The sequence below is a fragment of the Coffea eugenioides genome, chromosome 7, assembly GCF_003713205.1.
Source record: "Coffea eugenioides isolate CCC68of chromosome 7, Ceug_1.0, whole genome shotgun sequence".
Lineage (NCBI taxonomy): Eukaryota > Viridiplantae > Streptophyta > Magnoliopsida > Gentianales > Rubiaceae > Coffea > Coffea eugenioides.
The window spans coordinates 6,001,915-6,024,952 of NC_040041.1; the positions used below are offsets into that span (position 1 = coordinate 6,001,915).

The window sequence follows — 23,038 nt, forward strand, 5'->3', positions numbered from 1 at the left end:
TTTGATCATCCAATCTACTTGTTTCAGAAGATAAAAAGGATGGGAAGGCGACCTTGCTGTGACAAAGTTGGCTTGACCAAAGGGCCATGGTCTGCTGATGAAGACATGAAACTCACCAGTTTCATTCTTACGAATGGCCAATGCTGCTGGAGGGATGTCCCTAAACTTGCAGGTCTCCCATTTCTCCAAATTCTTTTGGGATTCAATAGTTCCCTAGGGAGAGATTGAGAGAAAGTTTAGATGAAAATTTCTGTTCCAAAATATTATTTATCTAACATGATCAATGGAGTCCTCACTCGATAGTGCATTTGCAATTTGTTTGGTTATTTTAGTTCGACTGTTATAAGGGTAGATGTTGTTTCACTAGCATCGAGTAAAAACCTGCCTTGTTGAGCTAGATTTTGGGGTGGAAATTGTCGAATATCAATAGTTGCATCAGAGCTCAACTACAATAACTCTGCCCACGAATAGTTATGGTAACTAGGTTTATATCAAATCTAACATAGGTCCAATGTATGAGGTGAACGTTGTTGGGAATTCCAAATTGATCGAAAAAGGGCTGAGAGATGGGAATACTTTATTTCTTGGGGGTGGTGACTTTGGGAATGTCCAATAATACCCGACATGGTACTATTGCCAGATAAGAAGAGATTAATGAAAACTTTTTAGCCCTTTTCTTATCTTTCTTTGATGCCAAGGTCTTCTTTCTGTTGATTAAGTGCATTGCAAATTTTGACAGGGCTCTTGAGATGCGGAAAGAGCTGCAGATTGAGATGGACTAACTATCTCAGACCAGACTTGAAGAGGGGGTTATTGTCAGAACATGAAGAGAAGATGGTCATTGACCTCCATTCTCAACTTGGCAACAGGTTCATCTTCTATCCTCTCCACCAAAAAAAAAAAGAACTGAAAAAATAAAGAGAAAGTTATGTCACACCTCTTTATACTCATTATCTGTATCCTCTGTAGATGGTCCAAGATTGCTTCTCATCTCCCTGGAAGAACTGATAATGAGATCAAGAATCACTGGAACACTCACATAAAGAAGAAGCTGATAAATATGGGGATTGATCCTGTCACTCACAAGCCACTGCCCCAACCAACATCTGCTACTGATCAATCCCAAGACGAGCAGCCAAAGAATCACCCCGATTCTGATCAAGAAACCAAGAAAGAGCCTACATCGTCTGTTAGTATTAATGATATAATCTCTGAAATGGATGAGCAAAAAAGAGAGGCGGAGACTTCAATGCAGTCAACCTTAACAGATGCCATACAAGAAGAAGAAGACAAGAGCATTAGTATTCCTCAATGTCAAATCGATTCTTCCTCTGTGGAATTCAACAATGTTTTCAGCATAGATGAAGTTCCCATGATTGAACCTGATGAAATATTTATACCATTCGCAAGAGCTTCATCAACCCTTGCTTCAACATCATCATCATCATCATTGTATTCTTCTTTTGACCGCAACTCAAGTAATTGCAATGTATTTGGTCATCATCAAGAATTCTTCCCAACAATTATTCACGCTCAATCATCTTTTGACCACTACCCCACCGACAAGATGAACGTGGATTTCTGGGATGATGACTTCATCAGCAATTTGGACATGTTGACGAATGATGATAGTGACAGGAACAATTTAGCTGCTGTCATCGGACTTGAACCTTCTCCAGCACAGTACCATGTAGAAATGGTGCTATTGGATGAAGATTATTCTTGGGAATTTGATCACTTCTAACCACATCGGTTGTCCTTGTCAATTCAGATGCATCTACCACTTGTTAATGTTAATTCGGTCGATAATTAATAGCTGTGAATATGTTACAATGAATAAAAAAGTGAAGAATCTATATTCATTATTTTAATTTCAATTTCGATAAATTTTAACACTTGGGGGCTCCTTTTTATTTAAGTTATTTACATGGCAATTCATGTTTGTGACCGTGTCTTGAGTAGTGACTTGCGAATTTTAGGCAGCCAAAGATCCTTTCTTTTTTATGTGCCACATCAGCAGATATAGTAAATGGAACAACGTAGTTTTACATTGGACAGAAAGATGGACAGAAAATATTGGACAGAGGATCCCGTCAAGCATGCAGTAATCTTTTGGGAAAATATACTCAATCATTGTTATTTCTATTTATGTCTAACAAACCATTTTTTGAATTGCAAATTTTACAAGATTCATAATGTAATAAAATGCAAGAAAACCTTCAAATTTTCGTTCTAACACGCATGAACAAAATGGAAAGAAAACAAACTGCCTTTCCTTCATTTTTCTCGCATTTTTCTTTACAAGTAAACCTATGTAAGGTTTAACCATAAGTTCTTCTTAAAACTCCTCGGACGCGGTAAATCCAGCGAACATTTGGCAGAAGTTAATTAAAGCAAGACGACATGATAGTTCTCAACTCAGCTAAAGGGTTTTATTAATGTAGCAACAAAAAGAATTTGAGGGTCTAATATTTTAGTTTCCATAGACACTGAATCAATCAATGCAAAATCAGCGATTTATACCAGGGCCATTTACAAAATATCGGTGAATATGTTCATTAGTAGTTTAATTTCACAAATAATACATGTTAGTAGTAATTGCAAGATTTTTACAGAAGTCGTAGTTGCATCTGTTTTTTTTTTTTTTTTAAAAAAAAAGTTATAAATTTCATGATCACATAACTCTAAACTTTTTAATTTATTTCGACAAGTAGATTCAAAACCCAGTTTTGTTTCATCACCAGAATATATTATGGCACATGCGGAAGTTAATGTTCTTATTATTTCCTTTTGGCTTGCCATGCCGACCAAAATGAGCTGACTTCAGGAAAATATATATATATACACACATTAAAGAGGGAAATCATAAGAGCAATAAAAATTGTTTAGTACCTGCTTTTTAATGATTGGTTGTATACAAAAACAGTTTGGTTGATCATAAGACTTATGAACTGTCATATGAAATTATTTATTGAAAGAAATATGCCATAAACCTCAAGGGGAGCCAACCAGAATGTAAGCCGAACTCAAAATCAAGATTTGAGCATGGAACACCAAAAAAGGATATATGGAGATAATTAACTACAAAAAACACCAAAAAATGTTAGCATGCATAAAAAAATCATACCCAAAATGGTATAGGATAAGAAGAAGTCTGAACAGTAAACAGAAACAGCCCAAAGGGAACTGAAAAAAGCATATGGATCACTTAAATTTTACCCCTATCGATTTGTCATACGATATAAATCCGATATCGACAATCATAATTGTTAACTTATAATTTCTCAATGAATATACCAACTTGTGTCTTAATTATACCACACCCTACAGGTGCATACATTAATACGTTTAATTCATTGCTCCATTCTGGAGTTGTTGACATCGGATATTCGATGCTCCCTACCAAATTAATTTTTCATTTCTTAAGACCAAAATAATGAAGGATTCTTGTATTTTCTTACATGACAAGAAAAAAAGTATTATTGTAAACTAGTCTTCAATAGATGAAATCATGAGACTACTTGTTAACAGTAATGATAAAGGTGGAAGGGGTCAACGAGATTGTACACATCGGTTCTGTACTGTTATTATATTTATTACATTATTTGGTATACAATCATATCATATTGTTATAAATTAGAATATGTGAATAACATAATAAGGTTGAAATAATTCTCATCAATATGAAGCTAAGTTGTTGAATTCCTATCTAAACTGGGGCACACAAATTTGATCACATCTAAAAGAAAATCAAATAATGAAGGTCAAGGGGGTGATGCAGGAATTAAGATGAGACAACCGAAGAAATTAATTAAGAAAGAGAGGCCCTTTTGATTGGATGTACTTATATTGATTTCCGCACGGCTCACATGCCAGTATCAGGAATTGTAGTTTATTCATTCTTCGCACAGCCATCCGAAAGAAACTTGCTACTGCTCTCCATCTCTCTTGTCTGCTCTTCTGTTTTCTACGACTGAATACTAAAAAATAATTGTGGAAAGCACGCCAATTAAAGCAGAGACAATTCTTGACAACCCTTCTCCAAGGAACAGCAATTGGACACTTTGTTGATTTTTCTCCGCGGTAATGGTAACCCTCTCCACCCAGTCTTGATGTCCTGTGTGGTCTCTGCTTCACATACTTCTATTACTGTATCTGAATCATGATATTCCCAAGTCCTAAGATAGTACCTGTACCATGTGATCTGACAGCATATGTGTTTTGCGCCTTTTTTTTCATGGTAAGCTGTCTGGTGTGTTAATCATGCCAACGTGCTTTTGTAATATAATGGTGGATTTCTGCCGGTTGAAATTCATTTGACTAGATTTAGCCTCATTTTTTATTCACTTAATTTTCTCTTATTTTAGCAAGTGAATCCATCGTTAGATCCTTTTTCTTTTTTCATTCCAAAACCCACTTATTTAGGGTTGAAATTTGAGGCACATAACATAGCTCTAGGACTAAAGGCATAGATTTTGTTTATCAACCGACGAATATTTCTGGGTTGTTTTCCTTTTCTCCAGGATCTTAACAAATCTCACCATATATATGGATTTTTCAACAGCAAAATGCTTGTCTGAATTGGCAAGAAAACGATGACAGAAGCTGTGCCTGCAGTTCACAGCTTCATCAGCTGTAGTTTCTGATCTTAAGATGGTTGGGAGGATAAAAATTCCCTTTTTTTTTTATCGGACCGCTGTACACTAGATGTTAATTTTAACTGTAAATCCTGGTAGAATTTGTAGCTTAGAGAACCAATTAAAGTACTAGAATAAGATGACTATTGGATGGATTGGCTCCCCACCAGCCTCCACCCCCCCAACTTTGGTTGGTGAACTGAGATTTGTTTTTGTTGCCTATGCAGTTGGACGAGGTATCTGTAATTGGAAGTCCTGTAAAGTGCATAAAACAACTCGTAGAACGGGAGAAGTTACTTGAAGAAGAAGTGAAGAAGAGGAAGCCGACGGAGGAATCGGTTGTTTCTCCAACAAAGAAACTCGTCCTTGTGAGAATGTTTCAAGTAAAAATCACAGGAGAAGAAGTGCTAATAAGAGTCCAGTGCAAGAATCACAAAAAGATACTGTTGGAGTTCATTTCCTTGATTGAAAAGATCGGTTTAAGCATCAAAAGCTGCAGCTTTGTACCACTCGAAGATGAGATGCACCTTATTAATGCAGTGGCACAGGTTTTTTGATGAGCACTACTTTTTCTTATAAAGCCTACCATTTATTAAGTTATTTACAAATGAATACATGATCTTTTTCTTATAAAGCCTACCATTTATTAAGTTATTTACAAATGAATACATGATGATGGAGGGAATCTAAAACCTTACCTTCTAATTAATTAACCTGTAAGTTTAACACATATTTAAATTCTAGAATATTAGCTTAACATGCGCTACAATGATGTTACACAAAGGATTTGTAATATTTGACTTGAAATCTTGTGGTATTTGCGTTGCTTTATCAACATTTGAGTAGTCCTTTTTCGTTTGGATTTTTTGGAGTAAATTGATTTTTTTTTTCTTGTTCTTATTGGTTTGCAAGATACTTGCACTATTGCTTACCAAAAAGTAAAAAGTTTTGTTTAGTTTGAATTGCAAATGATTTGTGAAAATCTTCGATAGACTATAGAATTTTTTTTTCTCATTCCTGGAATATTGTACAAGTTTTAGATCTTATTTGACAAGCCCTTGACTAAGTAGTTCACCTTTTTATCCTATCGTCCTGTTTGATAACATTTTATGTATTTGTACCCTGATCCAAGTTTTTTGCATCGTGGAAGAGATTGTAACCTGATCCCAGTCTCACCCTTGTTAACAGTTCTTTAGTTCACCAAAAGAAAGGATTGCAAGAAGCTTGTGGTAGTACATTTGCATTCCCGATTGAATGGTATTTATTTGCCAAAAAAAAAAAAAATACAAGGGGAGCTTGGTGGATGTAAGGAAAATTTGAAGACTTGCCACGTCCAGAAATGGACGAGGATCTAATCCTATTTATTTTTCGGTTGCAGATTGATGAAGGATTTTGCATGACAGTATGTGAGAACCCGTTTTGCCCTAATATTTTCCTAGGGTTTATTTTCCCCTTAATTGCATGTTTTCTGCATTTTCTGGCTTAGAAATATTTTCTTAGTGGATTTTATGAGTAATTATAGTTTTTAGATGAATTTTCTAGTATTGGAGAGTTTTTAGAAAATTAAGAATATATATTGGACGTGGGACCCACTAGTGCGAAAAGTTCGGGAAAATTCGGCCAATACGGTTAAGTTTCGGATACTGTGAAAAATTTATCGGGTGTTAAGAGATAAGTAGTGTGTGTGAAGTGATTGATGTGAGAGAGAAAAGAAAGATAGAAAGGCATTTAATGAGATGCCACATGTCACTTTCTCATTGGTTATGACTTAAGAAACACTATTCACCTTTTGATAAATTTTTGACTTTTGACCCAACTAGTAAATATCTTCAAAAAAATTCACTAAAATTCCCTCATTTTCTCTCCACCATAGCCGGCTCTCTCAAGCTCCAAGGAAGACAAAACTCTTCAACATTCAAGCTTCTAACAAGTCCAAATCCACCAAATCAAGTGCTTAAGTTAGTTCTCCTCCATAAAAACTTTCTTTCTAGTGCTAGTTAGTGTGTTGGTGAACTTTGTTTGAAGGATTAAGGTGTTCAACATCCTCCTCTCTCTTGTTTCTTGGTAAGTGAAGCTTGAAACACCCTACTACACCTAATGATGCTTATGTTGTGCTTACTAGTGATAAGAGTGCTGAAATTTCTGGTTTTTATCTTGGTTGGAATTGATTTGGTGAAGTTTTCCATTTTATGATGATTTTTCTGGTTTAATTGGATTATGATGGTGTGGTTGTTTGTGATGATTGGCAATGGACTATAATGGCTCTAGTGGATGTGAAATGTGGTTAAATGTAATCAATTTTGGATTTGGTGTGAAATTGAAAAGTTAGGGTTCTTAATTTCCCAATTCTGTCCGGTTTTTGATCATAGGGTTAGAGGCCGAATTTGACTTTGCTCAAAACATGAAAGTTGTAGGTATTGATGTGATGGAGATGCCTGTAAAATTTCAGGGCATTTGGATTAGTGTGGAGTGAGTTATGACGAAATTACTGTAGCTGTTCTGCTTTGGACAGAATGCGAAAACTGCGATAGTAATTGGCTATTTTGACTGGAATTGGTTTGGATTTTGGAGTTGGTGTCTTCTGATGAAATGTAGCTGGATGACTTAGCTAACATATGCCTTTGGAATTTCGGCAATTGGACTTGTATGGACTGAGATATACTGATTACAGTTTTTGGTGATTTGCAAACCTGTTTTGGTAATTCTGGTTTAGTATTTTGCACTTTTGACCTAGTTAAGCTAGGAACTGGATTGAGTGCCCTTCTACATTGTTGTACCCTGTTTCATAGCTTCGAAATGGTGGGTCTTACACCCCCAACCGATAACCGTAGTGAAATTGACGCCATTACCGCATTCTAAGCTCAAACACGGTTTTTCTATCGAGGCTTAAGTTAAGGCCATATATTAATTTCTGGTTTGCTATCATGCCCACTTATGCATGTGAAACCCTATTGGGGTTGTGTTTAGCATTGTTTGATGACTCGTTCTCGAGTCTCATTGCATTTGTTGTGTGATTCTAGGGCGTGACGGTAGCTCACGGCGTCTTGGTGATCACGGTGTATGAAACACCATTTTCTCACTTGGTGAGTATACTACTCACTTGATGGATTACTATGTGGCTTTGTTAAATGTTATGTGATGCCTTAATGGCCTACTTGGATATTGAAATTGATCAAGGTGAGGGTGTACTTGACCGCCCTCACCTCTTTTGTTATTGTCACTGATTGGTTACCGTTTTATTGCATTACTGAACTTGATATATTGGTTGGTAAATTCCATTTCATGGAAACCGAATTGATGTCGTTTGGACGATGTCCAACGGCCATACTGCATTACTGAGCTCAACTCCGTTTGGTAGTCAATTGGATCGAGCCGGCGAGGGCTTGGTCGTGAAGATTGAATTGCCACGGGGACTGTACTGGGGAACCTTGTGGTAATGAGACCCTTGGTTCCGGTAAACTCGAGTATTACCAAAAGCTACCGAAATGGAGTGCGGGCCCGGTTGGGGTATGTTGGGTGGAAGGAATGGAAGTAAAGAGTTGTCTACGGTTTGGTATTTTAACATTGACGGAGAGTCAATGAGATTGGTTCAAGATTTCAAGCGTGGAAATGGGCTCTTGAGAGCCGACCGTATCCTTTTACCATTTTGCTTCATTGCTTATTTGTGCACTTTAAATGAAGGTTCATTCTTATATGACTTTGATTGCTTATTGGGTGGTATACCACTGGGCCTTGGCTCATTCCGTGTTATTTGTTTTCCTTACAGGAATATAAATGCTTTTGAAAATGGACTGGATAGTCAATTGCCATACTGAGCTTGTACATGTCTTTTGTATCGCTCTCGAAGTGAAACCCTAATGTAACGGGTTCATTTCCTTTTGATAGGCAAATCGAATGTGTACTCCTTAATGAATGGTTGGCATGCCATTATGGTTGTAACTGTTGATTTCCATTGTATATATATGTTTATATGTTGAATTCATGTTGGGACGAACTTCGGAGCGATTCGGCTTTCAAACGGCAAAAGAGAAAAAAATTGGCAAAAGCTCACTGGCTTGAATCCGGCCGGGAATCCGGCCAGAAACTGGCCGGATTGAAGGCCGGATTGCCTGAGAAAAATTGGAAACCCGGCCAGTTGCTCACTGGCCGGTATCCGGCCAGACAATCCGGCCGGAATCTTGGCCGGATTGCCGGCCGGATTGGGTGGAACTTTTGAAAAAAAATCGAGTTGCTCACTGGACAGTATCCGGCCAAGAATCCGGCCGCTAATCCGGCCAGATTCCGGCCGGATTCTGGCGTGTCCAGCACTATTCATTTCGGTTTTTAATTTTCATTTTTTTTATTTTGTGTTTTCTGACTTGTTTGCGCGCAATGGTATGTTCCGGAACGTTATAGAACGACGTTAACTGTACCGTAGTCCTGGCGAGAGCTGGGCAGGCAGTCCGCTAACCCCTTTGGTTCGCCTTAGGGGAAGGTGGGGCTGTCACAGGTGGTATCAGAGCCACTTCGCGTGGTCTCTGCGTGGAGTGAGACTGGGCCAAGTGGTGGTGTGGTCCTAATTTCATGAATATGTCTAAGTGCTCGTTTGAGCATAAGTTATGAACCGGGCATGTGATAAGTGTACGAATCATTATCATGGGACTCGAGGAAGCTAGGTATGTATGTCGGGTAGGAATCTTTAATAAGGATGGTTTACTCTTGGGACCGGCCGGCTCGAGATGTGAATTATCTTAGACGAGATTCTCGCGCCCGGATACGAAAGATATGAAGGCCTAGGGTAGAAAGGATTAGGTGAACTAGAAAGGCGATTCTATGGAACTTCGTGTGGTTTGTTCGGGTGGTTAAGCGTGATCGACCTTGATTAAGATATAAATATTTGGACGAAACCCTAGAAGGGGAAAAGCGTTTCGTGAGTCCTTTTGTACTTGTGACCTAGGTGTCTATAGTACTTTTGGAAGACCCTATTGTTTCATGCAATGACTTCATATGTACTTGACTGACTGTTCCGTATGATTGCTTAACTTGGTTATGTGATCTATGTATACGTGGTATATGTTTAAATGCTCTTCGCGGTAATTGTTTGAGTTACTTATTCTTGTTTCCTTGTTCCTGTCTGGTGCTACGGAAAGGAGGGTTAGGTGCCCTTTAACAGTATATTTATTTGGTGACCTAGATTGACTTAGATTGATGGAAGGCACTCGGAGTGGTCGAGGCCGTGGACGCAGAACTAGACAACCTACACCGGTTAGGGGTGCGGGGAAAACCTCGACTGGACCTGATCCTGAACCCCAAATAGACCCCAATGCTCAAATAGCTGCCGCTATGCAGCAAATGACAAACCTACTCGCACAAGTAGTGCAACAACAGGGCCAAAACCCAAACCCTAACCCTGGAAACCCCGGAAACCCTGGCCATCATATTGAGAGCGAAGATAGAGCTCTAGAACGTTTTCAAAAGTTTTTCCCTCCAAAGTTTATTGGGGGACCCGACCCTGATGTGGCTGAGAAATGGCTGGAGAAAATGGTTGATATATTCACGGCCCTACACTACCCGGACGAACGGCAGGTCACTTTTGCCGTGTTTCAACTTGAAGGGGCTGCCCGTTCCTGGTGGAACGTCATCAGGCAGAAATGGGAACGGGAGCAGACACCGAGGACTTGGGTGAACTTCATCCGAGAATTTAATGCAAAATTTTTCCCTCCTCTAGTCCATGAGAGGAAGGAGGACGAGTTCATTAGGCTCCGCCAAGGGGCTCAAACTGTGGCGGAATATGAGAGTCAATTTACCCGTTTATCCAAGTTTGCGCCTGAGTTGATCTTGACCGAGCAACGAAGAATACGGCGATTTGTCCAGGGCCTGAACGTAGAAATCCAGAAGGATCTCGCGGCAGCCCAAATTAACGCCTTCAGTGAAGCAGTGGAAAAGGCACAACGGGTAGAGAATGCTAGGCTCCAGGTGAAAAACTTTCAGGCGAAAAAGAGAGGATTTCCTGGAAACAATTCGGGACTGGAGGATGGAAGTATCCCTCCCAAATTTGGGCGGGGAACGGGAGGAGTGAGGATGCCGGAAATGTCACCAGAGAGGCCGTCAAGAGGAGGCTCAGCTTCTGCAGCACGCGGACCCTGCGGGTATTGCGGAAAATTAAACCACTCGGAGGACAATTGCTGGAGGAAAGGAGGAAAATGCTTGCTCTGTGGGAATGCCGAACATCAAATTGCTAACTGTCCAGCTCGCCTGCGCGAGAGGCAAGGGACTCTGCCACCAACCACGACCCACCCTGACCAGTCGAAGGGGGACAAGGATGGATCGAACGTGTCTTCTCGGGTGTACTCCTTAGATGTTGACTCATCAGAGGACGTGGAAGGTAAGAATTTAATGAACCTGGCCAGTGAAGGGGTACAGATCAGTATACTGCTCAATTTAATCCCGGAGTAGTCAATGATAAGGAATTTCGGGGACGAAATTCTTTTAAGGGGGAGAGAGTGTGAGAACCCGTTTTGCCCTAATATTTTCCTAGGGTTTATTTTCCCCTTAATTGCATGTTTTCTGCATTTTCTGGCTTAGAAATATTTTCTTAGTGGATTTTATGAGTAATTATAGTTTTTAGATGAATTTTCTAGTATTGGAGAGTTTTTAGAAAATTAAGAATATATATTGGACGTGGGACCCACTAGTGCGAAAAGTTCGGGAAAATTCGGCCAATACGGTTAAGTTTCGGATACTGTGAAAAATTTATCGGGTGTTAAGAGATAAGTAGTGTGTGTGAAGTGATTGATGTGAGAGAGAAAAGAAAGATAGGAAGGCATTTAATGAGATGCCACATGTCACTTTCTCATTGGTTATGACTTAAGAAACACTATTCACCTTTTGACAAATTTTTGACTTTTGACCCAACTAGTAAATATCTTCAAAAAAATTCACTAAAATTCCCTCATTTTCTCTCCACCATAGCCGGCTCTCTCAAGCTCCAAGGAAGACAAAACTCTTCAACATTCAAGCTTCTAACAAGTCCAAATCCACCAAATCAAGTGCTTAAGTTAGTTCTCCTCCATAAAAACTTTCTTTCTAGTGCTAGTTAGTGTGTTGGTGAACTTTGTTTGAAGGATTAAGGTGTTCAACATCCTCCTCTCTCTTGTTTCTTGGTAAGTGAAGCTTGAAACACCCTACTACACCTAATGATGCTTATGTTGTGCTTACTAGTGATAAGAGTGCTGAAATTTCTGGTTTTTATCTTGGTTGGAATTGATTTGGTGAAGTTTTCCATTTTATGATGATTTTTCTGGTTTAATTGGATTATGATGGTGTGGTTGTTTGTGATGATTGGCAATGGACTATAATGGCTCTAGTGGATGTGAAATGTGGTTAAATGCAATCACTTTTGGATTTGGTGTGAAATTGAAAGTTAGGGTTCTTAATTTCCCAATTCTGTCCGGTTTTTGATCATAGGGTTAGAGGCCGAATTTGACTTTGCTTAAAACATGAAAGTTGTAGGTATTGATGTGATGGAGATACCTGTAAAATTTCAGGGCATTTGGATTAGTGTGGAGTGAGTTATGACGAAATTACTGTAGCTGTTCTGCTTTGGACAGAATGCGAAAACTGCGATAGTAATTGGCTATTTTGACTGGAATTGGTTTGGATTTTGGAGTTGGTGTCTTCTGATGAAATGTAGCTGGATGACTTAGCTAACATATTCCTTTGGAATTTCGGCAATTGGACTTGTATGGACTGAGATATACTGATTACAGTTTTTGGTGATTTGCAAACCTGTTTTGGTAATTCTGGTTTAGTATTTTGCACTTTTGACCTAGTTAAGCTAGGAACTGGATTGAGTGCCCTTCTACATTGTTGTAGCCCTGTTTCATAGCTTCGAAATGGTGGGTCTTACACCCCCAACCGATAACCGTAGTGAAATTGACGCCATTACCGCATTCTAAGCTCAAACACGGTTTTTCTATCGAGGCTTAAGTTAAGGCCATATATTAATTTCTGGTTTGCTATCATGCCTACTTATGCATGTGAAACCCTATTGGGGTTGTGTTTAGCATTGTTTGATGACTCGTTCTCGAGTCTCATTGCATTTGTTGTGTGATTCTAGGGCGTGACGGTAGCTCACGGCGTCTTGGTGATCACGGTGTATGAAACACCATTTTCTCACTTGGTGAGTATACCACTCACTTGATGGATTACTATGTGGCTTTGTTAAATGTTATGTGATGCCTTAATGGCCTACTTGGATATTGAAATTGATCAAGGTGAGGGTGTACTTGACCGCCCTCACCTCTTTTGTTATTGTCACTGATTGGTTACCGTTTTAATGCATTACTGGACTTGATATATTGGTTGGTAAATTCCATTTCATGGAAACCGAATTGATGTCGTTTGGACGATGTCCAACGGCCATACTGCATTACTGAGCTCAACTCCGTTTGGTAGTCAATTGGATCGAGCCGGCGAGGGCTTGGTCGTGAAGATTGAATTGCCACGGGGACTGTACTGGGGAACCTTGTGGTAATGAGACCCTTGGTTCCGGTAAACTCGAGTATTACCAAAAGCTACCGAAATGGAGTGCGGGCCCGGTTGGGGTATGTTGGGTGGAAGGAATGGAAGTAAAGAGTTGTCTACGGTTTGGTATTTTAACATTGACGGAGAGTCAATGAGATTGGTTCAAGATTTCAAGCGTGGAAATGGGCTCTTGAGAGCCGACCGTATCCTTTTACCATTTTGCTTCATTGCTTATTTGTGCACTTTAAATGAAGGTTCATTCTTATATGACTTTGATTGCTTATTGGGTGGTATACTACTGGGCCTTGGCTCATTCCGTGTTATTTGTTTTCCTTACAGGAATATAAATGCTTTTGAAAATGGACTGGATAGTCAATTGCCATACTGAGCTTGTACATGTCTTTTGTAGCGCTCTCGAAGTGAAACCCTAATGTAACGGGTTCATTTCCTTTTGATAGGCAAATCGAATGTGTACTCCTTAATGAATGGTTGGCATGCCATTATGGTTGTAACTGTTGATTTCCATTGTATATATATGTTTATATGTTGAATTCATGTTGGGACGAACTTCGGAGCGATTCGGCTTTCAAACGGCAAAAGAGAAAAAAATTGGCAAAAGCTCACTGGCTTGAATCCGGCCGGGAATCCGGCCAGAAACTGGCCGGATTGAAGGCCGGATTGCCTGAGAAAAATTGGAAACCCGGCCAGTTGCTCACTGGCCGGTATCCGGCCAGACAATCCGGCCGGAATCTTGGCCGGATTGCCGGCCGGATTGGGTGGAACTTTTGAAAAAAAATCGAGTTGCTCACTGGACAGTATCCGGCCAAGAATCCGGCCGCTAATCCGGCCAGATTCCGGCCGGATTCTGGCGTGTCCAGCACTATTCATTTCGGTTTTTAATTTTCATTTTTTTTATTTTGTGTTTTCTGACTTGTTTGCGCGCAATGGTATGTTCCGGAACGTTATAGAACGACGTTAACTGTACCGTAGTCCTGGCGAGAGCTGGGCAGGCAGTCCGCTAACCCCTTTGGTTCGCCTTAGGGGAAGGTGGGGCTGTCACACAGTAGAGGTGCTTGCCAGTTATATTCCACAGGCTCTGCTAAAGATCGTATGATCGAAAATCACAAACAGCAGAGTTCTTAGCTTGCAGTGCATTTTCGAAATTTCACAAGCAATTGGAAGGAAGCAAATTAAACTAAGAGTCGTATATTAGGGAACATTCAGAATAAGAAAAAAAGTTGCATTTCTATTCCTTTTCATTTGTATGCTGTACTTTTTTTCTTTTCTTGTGGTGTACTATGCATTTCTGAATTTAAAATATGTATACTATGCCTCTGTAAATTTGAAATAAAGTGGGGAAAGGGAGAGATGGATTGGATGATTCAGATAGAGAGAATATAGGTGAGAAATCTAGAGTTCGACTTCTTTCACTTACACTAAAAAAATTGAAATAAAGTATTCTTTTTTGTATCCTACACTACAGCCATTAAACTATGAGAACTGACCAAATTATCCCTATTAAGTCTAATTTCATCCATTAGTTCTATTAACTTCGGGTTACATATGTAAATTAATTTTCTATTTCAGAGCCAGGGTTAATATTTTTCTCCTCCTACTTTATATCTAGTTGGTCCATATTATACTATTCCAAAAGAAGAACGAAGTCTAATAATCTAATTTAGTGCATTATCACTTCCAGAATAGATTTAAAACAAGATGAGATCTGCAATCTTACCAGATTAGAATTGTTACTTAATCTATTCCTAAAACAGATGAAGTTTTTTTTTCCCCCCTCTACTATCCCTCCTCGCATTTTTTCTATCCTTCACTTTCAAGCACAGAATTCGAATTCTGAACTTGATAACGGAGAGAGTTCTAACAACCCTTCCCTGCCCTAGCTACTGAGCTAAAAGTGATTAAAACAGATTAAGTTGCACTAGAACAATTACATCTGGTGCTAATTTTTGCAATTGTTTAGTGTATCTCCGATTAATCTAACATCAAGACAATCGTTCTTCGAATGCTGGGGAGTCAACATCCCACTAGGCCATTGGGCGATTAATATTTATACAGACCCATTGATTTCTTGCCCACTTGCCAGTATTAAATTTGATAATGAAAACTACGTTATTTTTTAATGGAATTCCAAAGCGTGCTCCAAGGCTCGTGTTCGGTGGCGGGCGCAGCTCTGATTACTAATTCTCATTGCTACGTTTTTTTTAATTCTTTCATGTTTTTCATTTGCTTAGTTTAATCTGGATGGATACTGCTTGTTTGAATAGCCAAATAATGACAAAAAATTATTTATTTGCATCACGAACACAATTTTTAAAACATATTTTTATCTTTTCAATCTCTTTTTTATTTCACATACATCATATCATAAAAAGTATTACAGTGATTATGCCACATAATATTTTAAATAATCTTTTATCCAAAAAGTTTCGAGTCAACAGAATACTTGTGTTACAGTGCCCTCGTGCAGGCATGTGTTTCTGCCTAACTTGGGACCAATTGTTCTAGGGTTTCAATGTCGAGGTATTACTACTTTTGGAGAGACCCAATTTCTAATTTGTTTCTACCCGGTCTTGGTGGTTTACTAAGTATTTTTGTGGAGTAAATTCTCAAAAAAAAAAAAGGGTTTTTTTTTTTGTTAAGGAAAATTCTTAGATAGTGGTGTTTTTCAAATTAATTATTTCATCAAAGGACACATTTACAGATGCCGTTCTAATTCTTTAGGCATTTACTTACTGTATGCATTTCTAAATATAATACGGTTTTTAAAATGCCTCACATTTCTCTTCGAAGCTACTATATATTGGGAATTCCCTCTATCATTTCTGGTACACTCTGTTATGCTTTCTACGCAAATGGTTATCTGACTATCTGCATTTTCTCTCCACATGCAACTTCATGCAGTAACATTATCGTGGTAAACTGGAATATATGTTCATATCCGGCAAGAAAATAAAGAGGGAAAGAGATTAATACATGATGTGAGATAGAGAATTCGAGCTTTCTTGTGATATTATTTCTTTCTCTAGTTGTTACTTGTTATTGTGACTTGCTAAATAGAAAGAAGTAGAGTTCTTTTTCTTGAAGGTATTATTCTGATTAACGGGGCAACAGTGAAGCCACTTAATATTGTTCTCCATGCATGTGATGGATGAATACTGGGCAGTCCGATGTAGATTTTTTTCCTTCTTATACCAAAAAAAAGAAAAAGAATACAACAATTTTTATTTTAGAAAGCTTTTTGCAGACGCCAATTTCAAGGCAAGTAATTTTTTTCCGTCCTTGATAGACTCCCGGATAGAGAAGCTAATTATAGTATGCGGCAGATTAATAGAAATTGAAAAATGAATTAAATTGTTTGATACTCGAATCAAGTTCAGTCCCATAAGAGTTTATTCGAATTTTGTTCATCAATTAAATAAAACTAAATTTGAACAACATTTCGTATTCAGTAAACTTTCAAACTCTATTTTGAATGTGGCTCGATTAGTATAAAATTAAAATTATAGATTAAAAATTCAAACTACTCGGGTTCGATTCGTATTCGACTCGATAAAAACTCGTATGAGTTTGATTCGATAAATAAACAATTCAAATTTAAACAGAATTTCAAATTTATTAAAATAATTAAACAAACTTGAACATTAAAATACTTGACTTGATTAGACGTGTTTAAACCCTAAAATTATCCGACTGGATCAGGGAATCTCCAAATATTCCTTTTTACACGTGCCATAAAAGGTAGTAGGCTAATTGCATTTCTCTCCTTCTCGTCCCAGGGGAAACCAACATTTTTATTGTATTGTTTTAGGTAAACCGGACCCAAAACATTGTTTTACATGCTTTTATAGAATTATGTGCTCATCTTATGCCAGACAGCTCAAAAGAATAATAAGAAATGTTATTATATACCTAGGGCCATTGTTACGAAAATTACTCTTCTAAAAGGCCATTGTTTTACATGCTTTATAGAATTTTGTGCTCATCTTATGCCAAACAGCTCAAAAGAATAATAAGAAATGTTATTATATAACTAGGGCCACTGTTAGGAAAATTACTCTCCATTTAGCCGAATATCCAAAAGGGCCAGACAGCCATTGTGAAGTAGACGCTTCAACGTCTGCAGAAAGTTGACTCTGCTCGGTGCTCTTCATCGCGCAACTTTGTAGAAAAGTACTAAGGGTCAAATTCACTAAAGCCACTAATATTTGGTGTTGAGCTGTAATTTTTCTTGATAAGTGACTAATTTGAGTTATATTTGAAAGACATTTTATGTTATTTTTAGTCATTTTGGCAATATTATAGGAAGAAAATGAATTATTTTGACTATAATTAGTTCAAAATGCTCTTAAGTGTTTAAATGAGGTTTATGTCCCATTTTACTTGTATTTTGTCTATAATTTTTATAGAAGTTGAAAATAGATTTCATTTGGATGAAAAAGGAAAGTTGACAGTTTTGATACATTTTCATATTTTGACTATAACTTGAGTTACAATGATTGGATTAAGATGATTCTTGAACCATTTTGAAAATAAGAGATGGATCTACAATTCTTGTAAAGACAAGGTTTTCCAGGTCAAAAAGCCGAATTACAGTAGCCAATTTCTATTGCCAAAACTGAAACAAGACATTGAGTAGTCAAGGGTATTTCAGTTATTTTTTAGCCTATACAAATCCAAATGAGGTAATTCTTGATGCATTGGAAAACTAACTCAAAGAACTACAAGTTTTATGTTTTGGTCAAGAGTTAATTCAGCTTCTATCATTGAGAAAAGTTCAGTTGAATTTGATGCAAAATTGGAATGACCTTGAAGACTGAACAGAAATTGCAAAGGCAGGGGAGCAATCTGGCCAACAATCTGGCCGGATGCTAGCCAGATTCTTGGCCAGATTCTGGTCAGAAATGACTACTCTCCACTTGCACATTCTTTTCTAATAATTCACAACTATTGGTGGACGTTTGACAACCACTTAACAGCTGTAAAAGTGATGTTTGAAGCCTCATTTTTTTTAACTAATTTCATCTATAAATAGCCATGGAGTTGCAAGAATCAAGAGAGCTTGGAGGGGGCAAGAAACACCACAAAATGTAGTTCTTAGCTTGTTTCTTAGCTCTTTAGTTTAGATAGTGTAGGATAATCAGTTTCTGGCTAGTTTATCCTTTCTTGTTTATTAGCTAGGCAAAGAGAAAGAAGAAGATGAAGATGGAGGAATGAACTCATGTGACAAGGGTTATATTTTCATCCTAACTCTTTATCTTTTGTACTTGATTCTATTGGTTAGTTAATATACAAGTTTAGATTCTATATTTATTATGTGTTTCTAAAATTTATGCATTGGGTTTGGTTGAACTTTTTATGATTGTTAGTGTTTATTATTTGGCTATTTGATGCCATTATTTTGAGGAAGTTATTTAGCACTTTAGCTTTTCATATCATGATTAACTTGGTAATATTAATTGTGATTATCTAAAGATGTTATTTCTTCAATAAAAATTGAGATTTAACATTAGTTCAAAAAGTGCTAAATCTAAGGAGTTCACTCACGAGAGTAGAGGAGCACCTTTGTGAGTTTAATGATTTATTTCATGTAATTTCATAGAAGAAATGAACTTGTAACTAATTTCATAACCACGAGAGTAGGTGTGGATTAATTATAAGTAGAGTTGATTCACTACGAGAGTAGGTTTCACATGCATAAGGAAATTACGTCGTAGTTAGCCAAGATAGTAGTAGTCAATGATCCAAAAATAGCACTTACATGCGTAGTTAGGGATACCGTATCCTAAGGAGCTTTTGTTTGCTATTTTCTTGTATAAGTTTAGTATAGTTTTGTTTCTTTTAATACATTGATCGTCTAAATAATACAGAAGTTTTAGTAGTACCAGTAATTGTCTAATTTTTCTCGTGGGATCGACCCGATATATGCCCTAAACTACTAATTTGACCTGTATACTTACAGTCAAAACGGGTATAAATTAAATTTAAACTTGTACACATATAAAAAAAAAACCCGTCATTTCTCATTTATTTTTGTTGCACTCTTTTTTACTAAAATGGTAAATTTTATTAATATCAGGAAATCGGGTTATACACGTATCCTCTTATCATCACTATTACACTCCTCCCTACAGACTCTACAGACACATGCTATATCAAAATTTTGGTAGGGATCCTCCATTCCACCAACATCCTCCAATTCTCCTTAGTCTTAGGAATTTTATCCCAAGAAACAGCTGCATAATGGACTATATTAATAATGGCATTAAGAATATCCACGTCTGATCTCTGCTTTGAATGGAGATTCGTTTTGAACTCTCCAAATAGTATACACTGTTACTGCTAAAGCCGTCCTCTTGAATTTGGAAGTAAACTCTCTTGGAATTGTGAAATCGCTTGGCGTGCTCATCATTGGTCAAATGATTCATTTTTGTTGCACTTCTACTCTTCGATCAAGACAAATTAACTTTTGATTTGTAAGAAAATGTTAGAAGTTTCAATTTTGTTAATAATATCCCTTTTTTTTTGGCATTCTTTGTCTTCATTTAATTGGTTGGTCCATAGGTTGAATATTGTTGTAAGATATTAAGGGAGAAAGTGCAGATCACGAGTCTATTAAAGTGTGTAGCCGCACAGCCTATTGTGTGTTCTGCAGAATAGAACGACATTTGCCTTCTTTATTGTTTCTCTGCGCTTTCTTGCTTAAATGATTTTTTCTTTTTTTGGTTGATTAGAACCATCAACAATAAACTGTTGACAAAAGATATATGGTTGGCCCGTCCGACAGCGATTTGCCTGCCAATCTTGAATTAGCTTTTCCTACAATATTTTGAACCTCCCCATTTAGCTAGGTCATTTGTTCTTTTTTCTTGTGTCTTTTTTTAAATTTTGAAAAAAAAAAGAAAATTTCTTGTGGTGGGTTTTGGTGAGAGGAGCATATACCTATAAAACTGGGAAAATTCTTAACCAATCTTTTTAGAGGAATTTGGATACCCTGTTGATTTGTCTGAGGTGAGGTAACCTTCAATCACTAAATTTTAGTGCTAAGTACTAAGATAGTAGTAGTGGTACAAGATATGACAGCATATCTTTCTTCTGTTTTAATCACTAGTGGCTTTCCATATTGAATTTATTCACTAGATTTAGGTTGGTTACCATATCTTCTTTACTAAATTTTTCTTCATTTAATTTTTTCCTCTTTGGTCGTTTGATTTCTCTTTAAGTTTGTCACTCCAAAACCCATTTTTCCATCAAGTGATCAATCAGGGTTGTGGCATGCCACCTTTGTGAATGTCAGAATTAAATTTTGGGAGATAATTTGGCTTCAGAAACTTTATATGCATCCCATGTCTCGTCTTTTGGCTTCAGAAATTGTTTATGAATTTTTTTGCTTAATTGTTCACATCCACAATCATCATTTAACACTCAATAAGAAAGCTGCCTCATGGATCATTCACAAGCAAAGTGGCTCTCAGAAATGGCAAGAACTCAAATTCCGTTTACTTTTCATTTTGTGATCGGATTCATTAAGGGAAGTTATTTTTTCTTTTTTCTTTTTTTGGACACAGGAAATGAGTATGGGATTAGATCCTGCCTTGATCCAAGAATATGGTTGATGAAACCTAATAAGCTCTCAGGTGATAAAATCACTTTTCTTTCTCCTTTCTTCCCTGAAAGCTACTTCAATTTCAGCTACAACAATATAGCTCTTGAAGCTTCGCAAAATGGTGTTGCCAAACCAGCCACACAGAAAATGGGGTTCCCTGCTCGGAAAACAAGTCATGGGCACCTTCTTCTGCATTCACCAATATGCTTTCTTTCGGGAAATCAGACTCAACAGCACATCTTCATGAGATTAATTTGTCCTCACCATTAGTTCTTGAGAGTTCCAACGTTGAAAAAATACATGAAGTATTTGGATATGTCAAGCTGAGCAAAAGAAGCAGCCGCAGAACATGTTTACAGTCTGCAGATCACGTTTTAGCAGAAAGGAAGAGAAGAGGGTTAAGCAGTAAAATAATAGACTTATCAACTGTGGTTCCTGGTTTACTGAAGGTACCTTCTAACAATTTTATCATGATGAAGACTTAAATTCTGTTTTAATTAGTTTGGATTTTGTCTACAAGATTAATTAATTAATACATCTTTTAGAGGTTTTAGGGCCTTAGCTTTAGATTAATTTTGTGCACTACCTAGGTTATGAGGATTTAAGTTATGTAAAAGTTGAGCCAAGTTAGTAATGTTTATTGATTTCAGGACTTCTTCATTTCTCTATATTCATCAACTACGCTCTAAATGAACTTTTTACTAGTTGAACTTACCCCTTTCGAAGATTAATTTTATGATTTTTTTTTAAAACAATTGTTAGTTGCACTTCAATGATTGGTAATTTCACTCCTTCCTTTATACTTTCTGCAAAAGCATAGGAAGAGGATAAAGTTTTATTAACAATAAGAGGAGTATCATTAACATTAGCTTTCTTTTCATTCTCTTTTCCTATTTACAAGACCAATATATGTTATTATTTTTATTGAAAAAAACGTATGCAATTTTTTCGCTATAAGAAATAGATCGTAAACTCTTTAGCCATGAGTATATTAGAAGCGTTGTCATGTAAAATGTAAAGAAAATTAAAAGTACCACGTAAAATTTGAATTTCAGAAAGAAAAAAACCAAAATTATTAACTTGATTATTGTAACTTCAATTATGCTTTGCTTATCTATCCTACCCCCCCCCCCACCACCACAAAAAAAAAAAAAAAGATGCTTAATTTAGATCGTAATCATATGGTTTCAACTAAATATTTGTTCATTTCGTAGTTGGACAAGTTATCTACTATCATTGAAGGTGCTTTCAAGTACATAAAGGATTTTCAAGAAGACAAGAAGAGGATTCTTGAGGAATATTCAGCTGTAACTTCAAAGAAATCTCGACTTTCTTCTCTTGATGACACCACATCATCTGAGGAAAACCTTGACAGCAGTGCAGAACAATCACCATTAAACATTGATATAAACACTGCAGGGGATGATGTGGTCTTTGTTATCCGTTGCAGAGAGCATAAAGGGATCATAGATGAAATTTCTGGTGAAGTAGAAAAACACCATCTTCGTGTCATCACCAATTGTTCTATGGAATCCGGAAATGGTGAACTCGTTATTATCATTTTGGCTAAGGAATTTTACTATTGTCCATTACCTTTAAGTTTTTTACTAACTTAACCATATAAGCATGAAGGACATAATCTGTACTAGTAATCCTACACTACATACAAATTGGACAACCCTTTGGTGTGCAATTCATAACGTTGGGGCAGTAGTAGCTATTGTTATACTAATTAAATATGAGTATCACCATCGGATACATGATAATTAATTTAGGTTTGAATTTAAAGTCTAAATTTTACACATGTGTTATCTATCTAATAATAATAGTGCATACACTGTTTATATATATATATAAGACTAATTCATACATAAAAGCCTCAACTTTTTTTAATGCATAGCATAAAAGGCACAATATCATTTCTAAAATGTGTTAAAAATATCCAGATATTATTGTTTCAAATAATTAGAAATTTGTTATATTGCACGTATATAGGATTTAAGGATCATCACTAGAATACACAATTTCCTTAGTCACATCTAAAGAAAATTGATAATTTGTTGAATTTAGACGAATGTCTTTTGCATATTTATCTTGCTCCTAACAAGAAACACAAATTGAAAAACATATAAAAAAAAATAATGGATTCAGATCCCAATATTTATCCATCAAGAGTCTTTTTTTTTTAATCTCAATGTAGGTGGTCAAATTTGGGTGTTTCTTGGTTGCAGATGGATGTCGGATTCAGCTTGACGATAGGGGACCCTGCGACTAA

The 23,038-nt window shown here is 37.0% G+C and overlaps 1 protein-coding gene across 1 annotated transcript; it reads left to right on the forward strand.

The window, feature by feature from the left end:
• Nucleotides 1-39: 39 nt before the first annotated feature.
• LOC113776742 (transcription factor MYB76-like) lies at nucleotides 40-23,038 on the forward strand. The gene is made up of 7 exons (XM_027321804.1): nucleotides 40-172; nucleotides 740-869; nucleotides 970-1,489; nucleotides 1,568-1,699; nucleotides 4,865-5,185; nucleotides 21,978-22,313; nucleotides 22,964-23,038. Exons 1-7 carry the CDS (start codon nucleotides 40-42, stop codon nucleotides 23,036-23,038), a joined length of 1,647 nt encoding a protein of 548 aa, XP_027177605.1.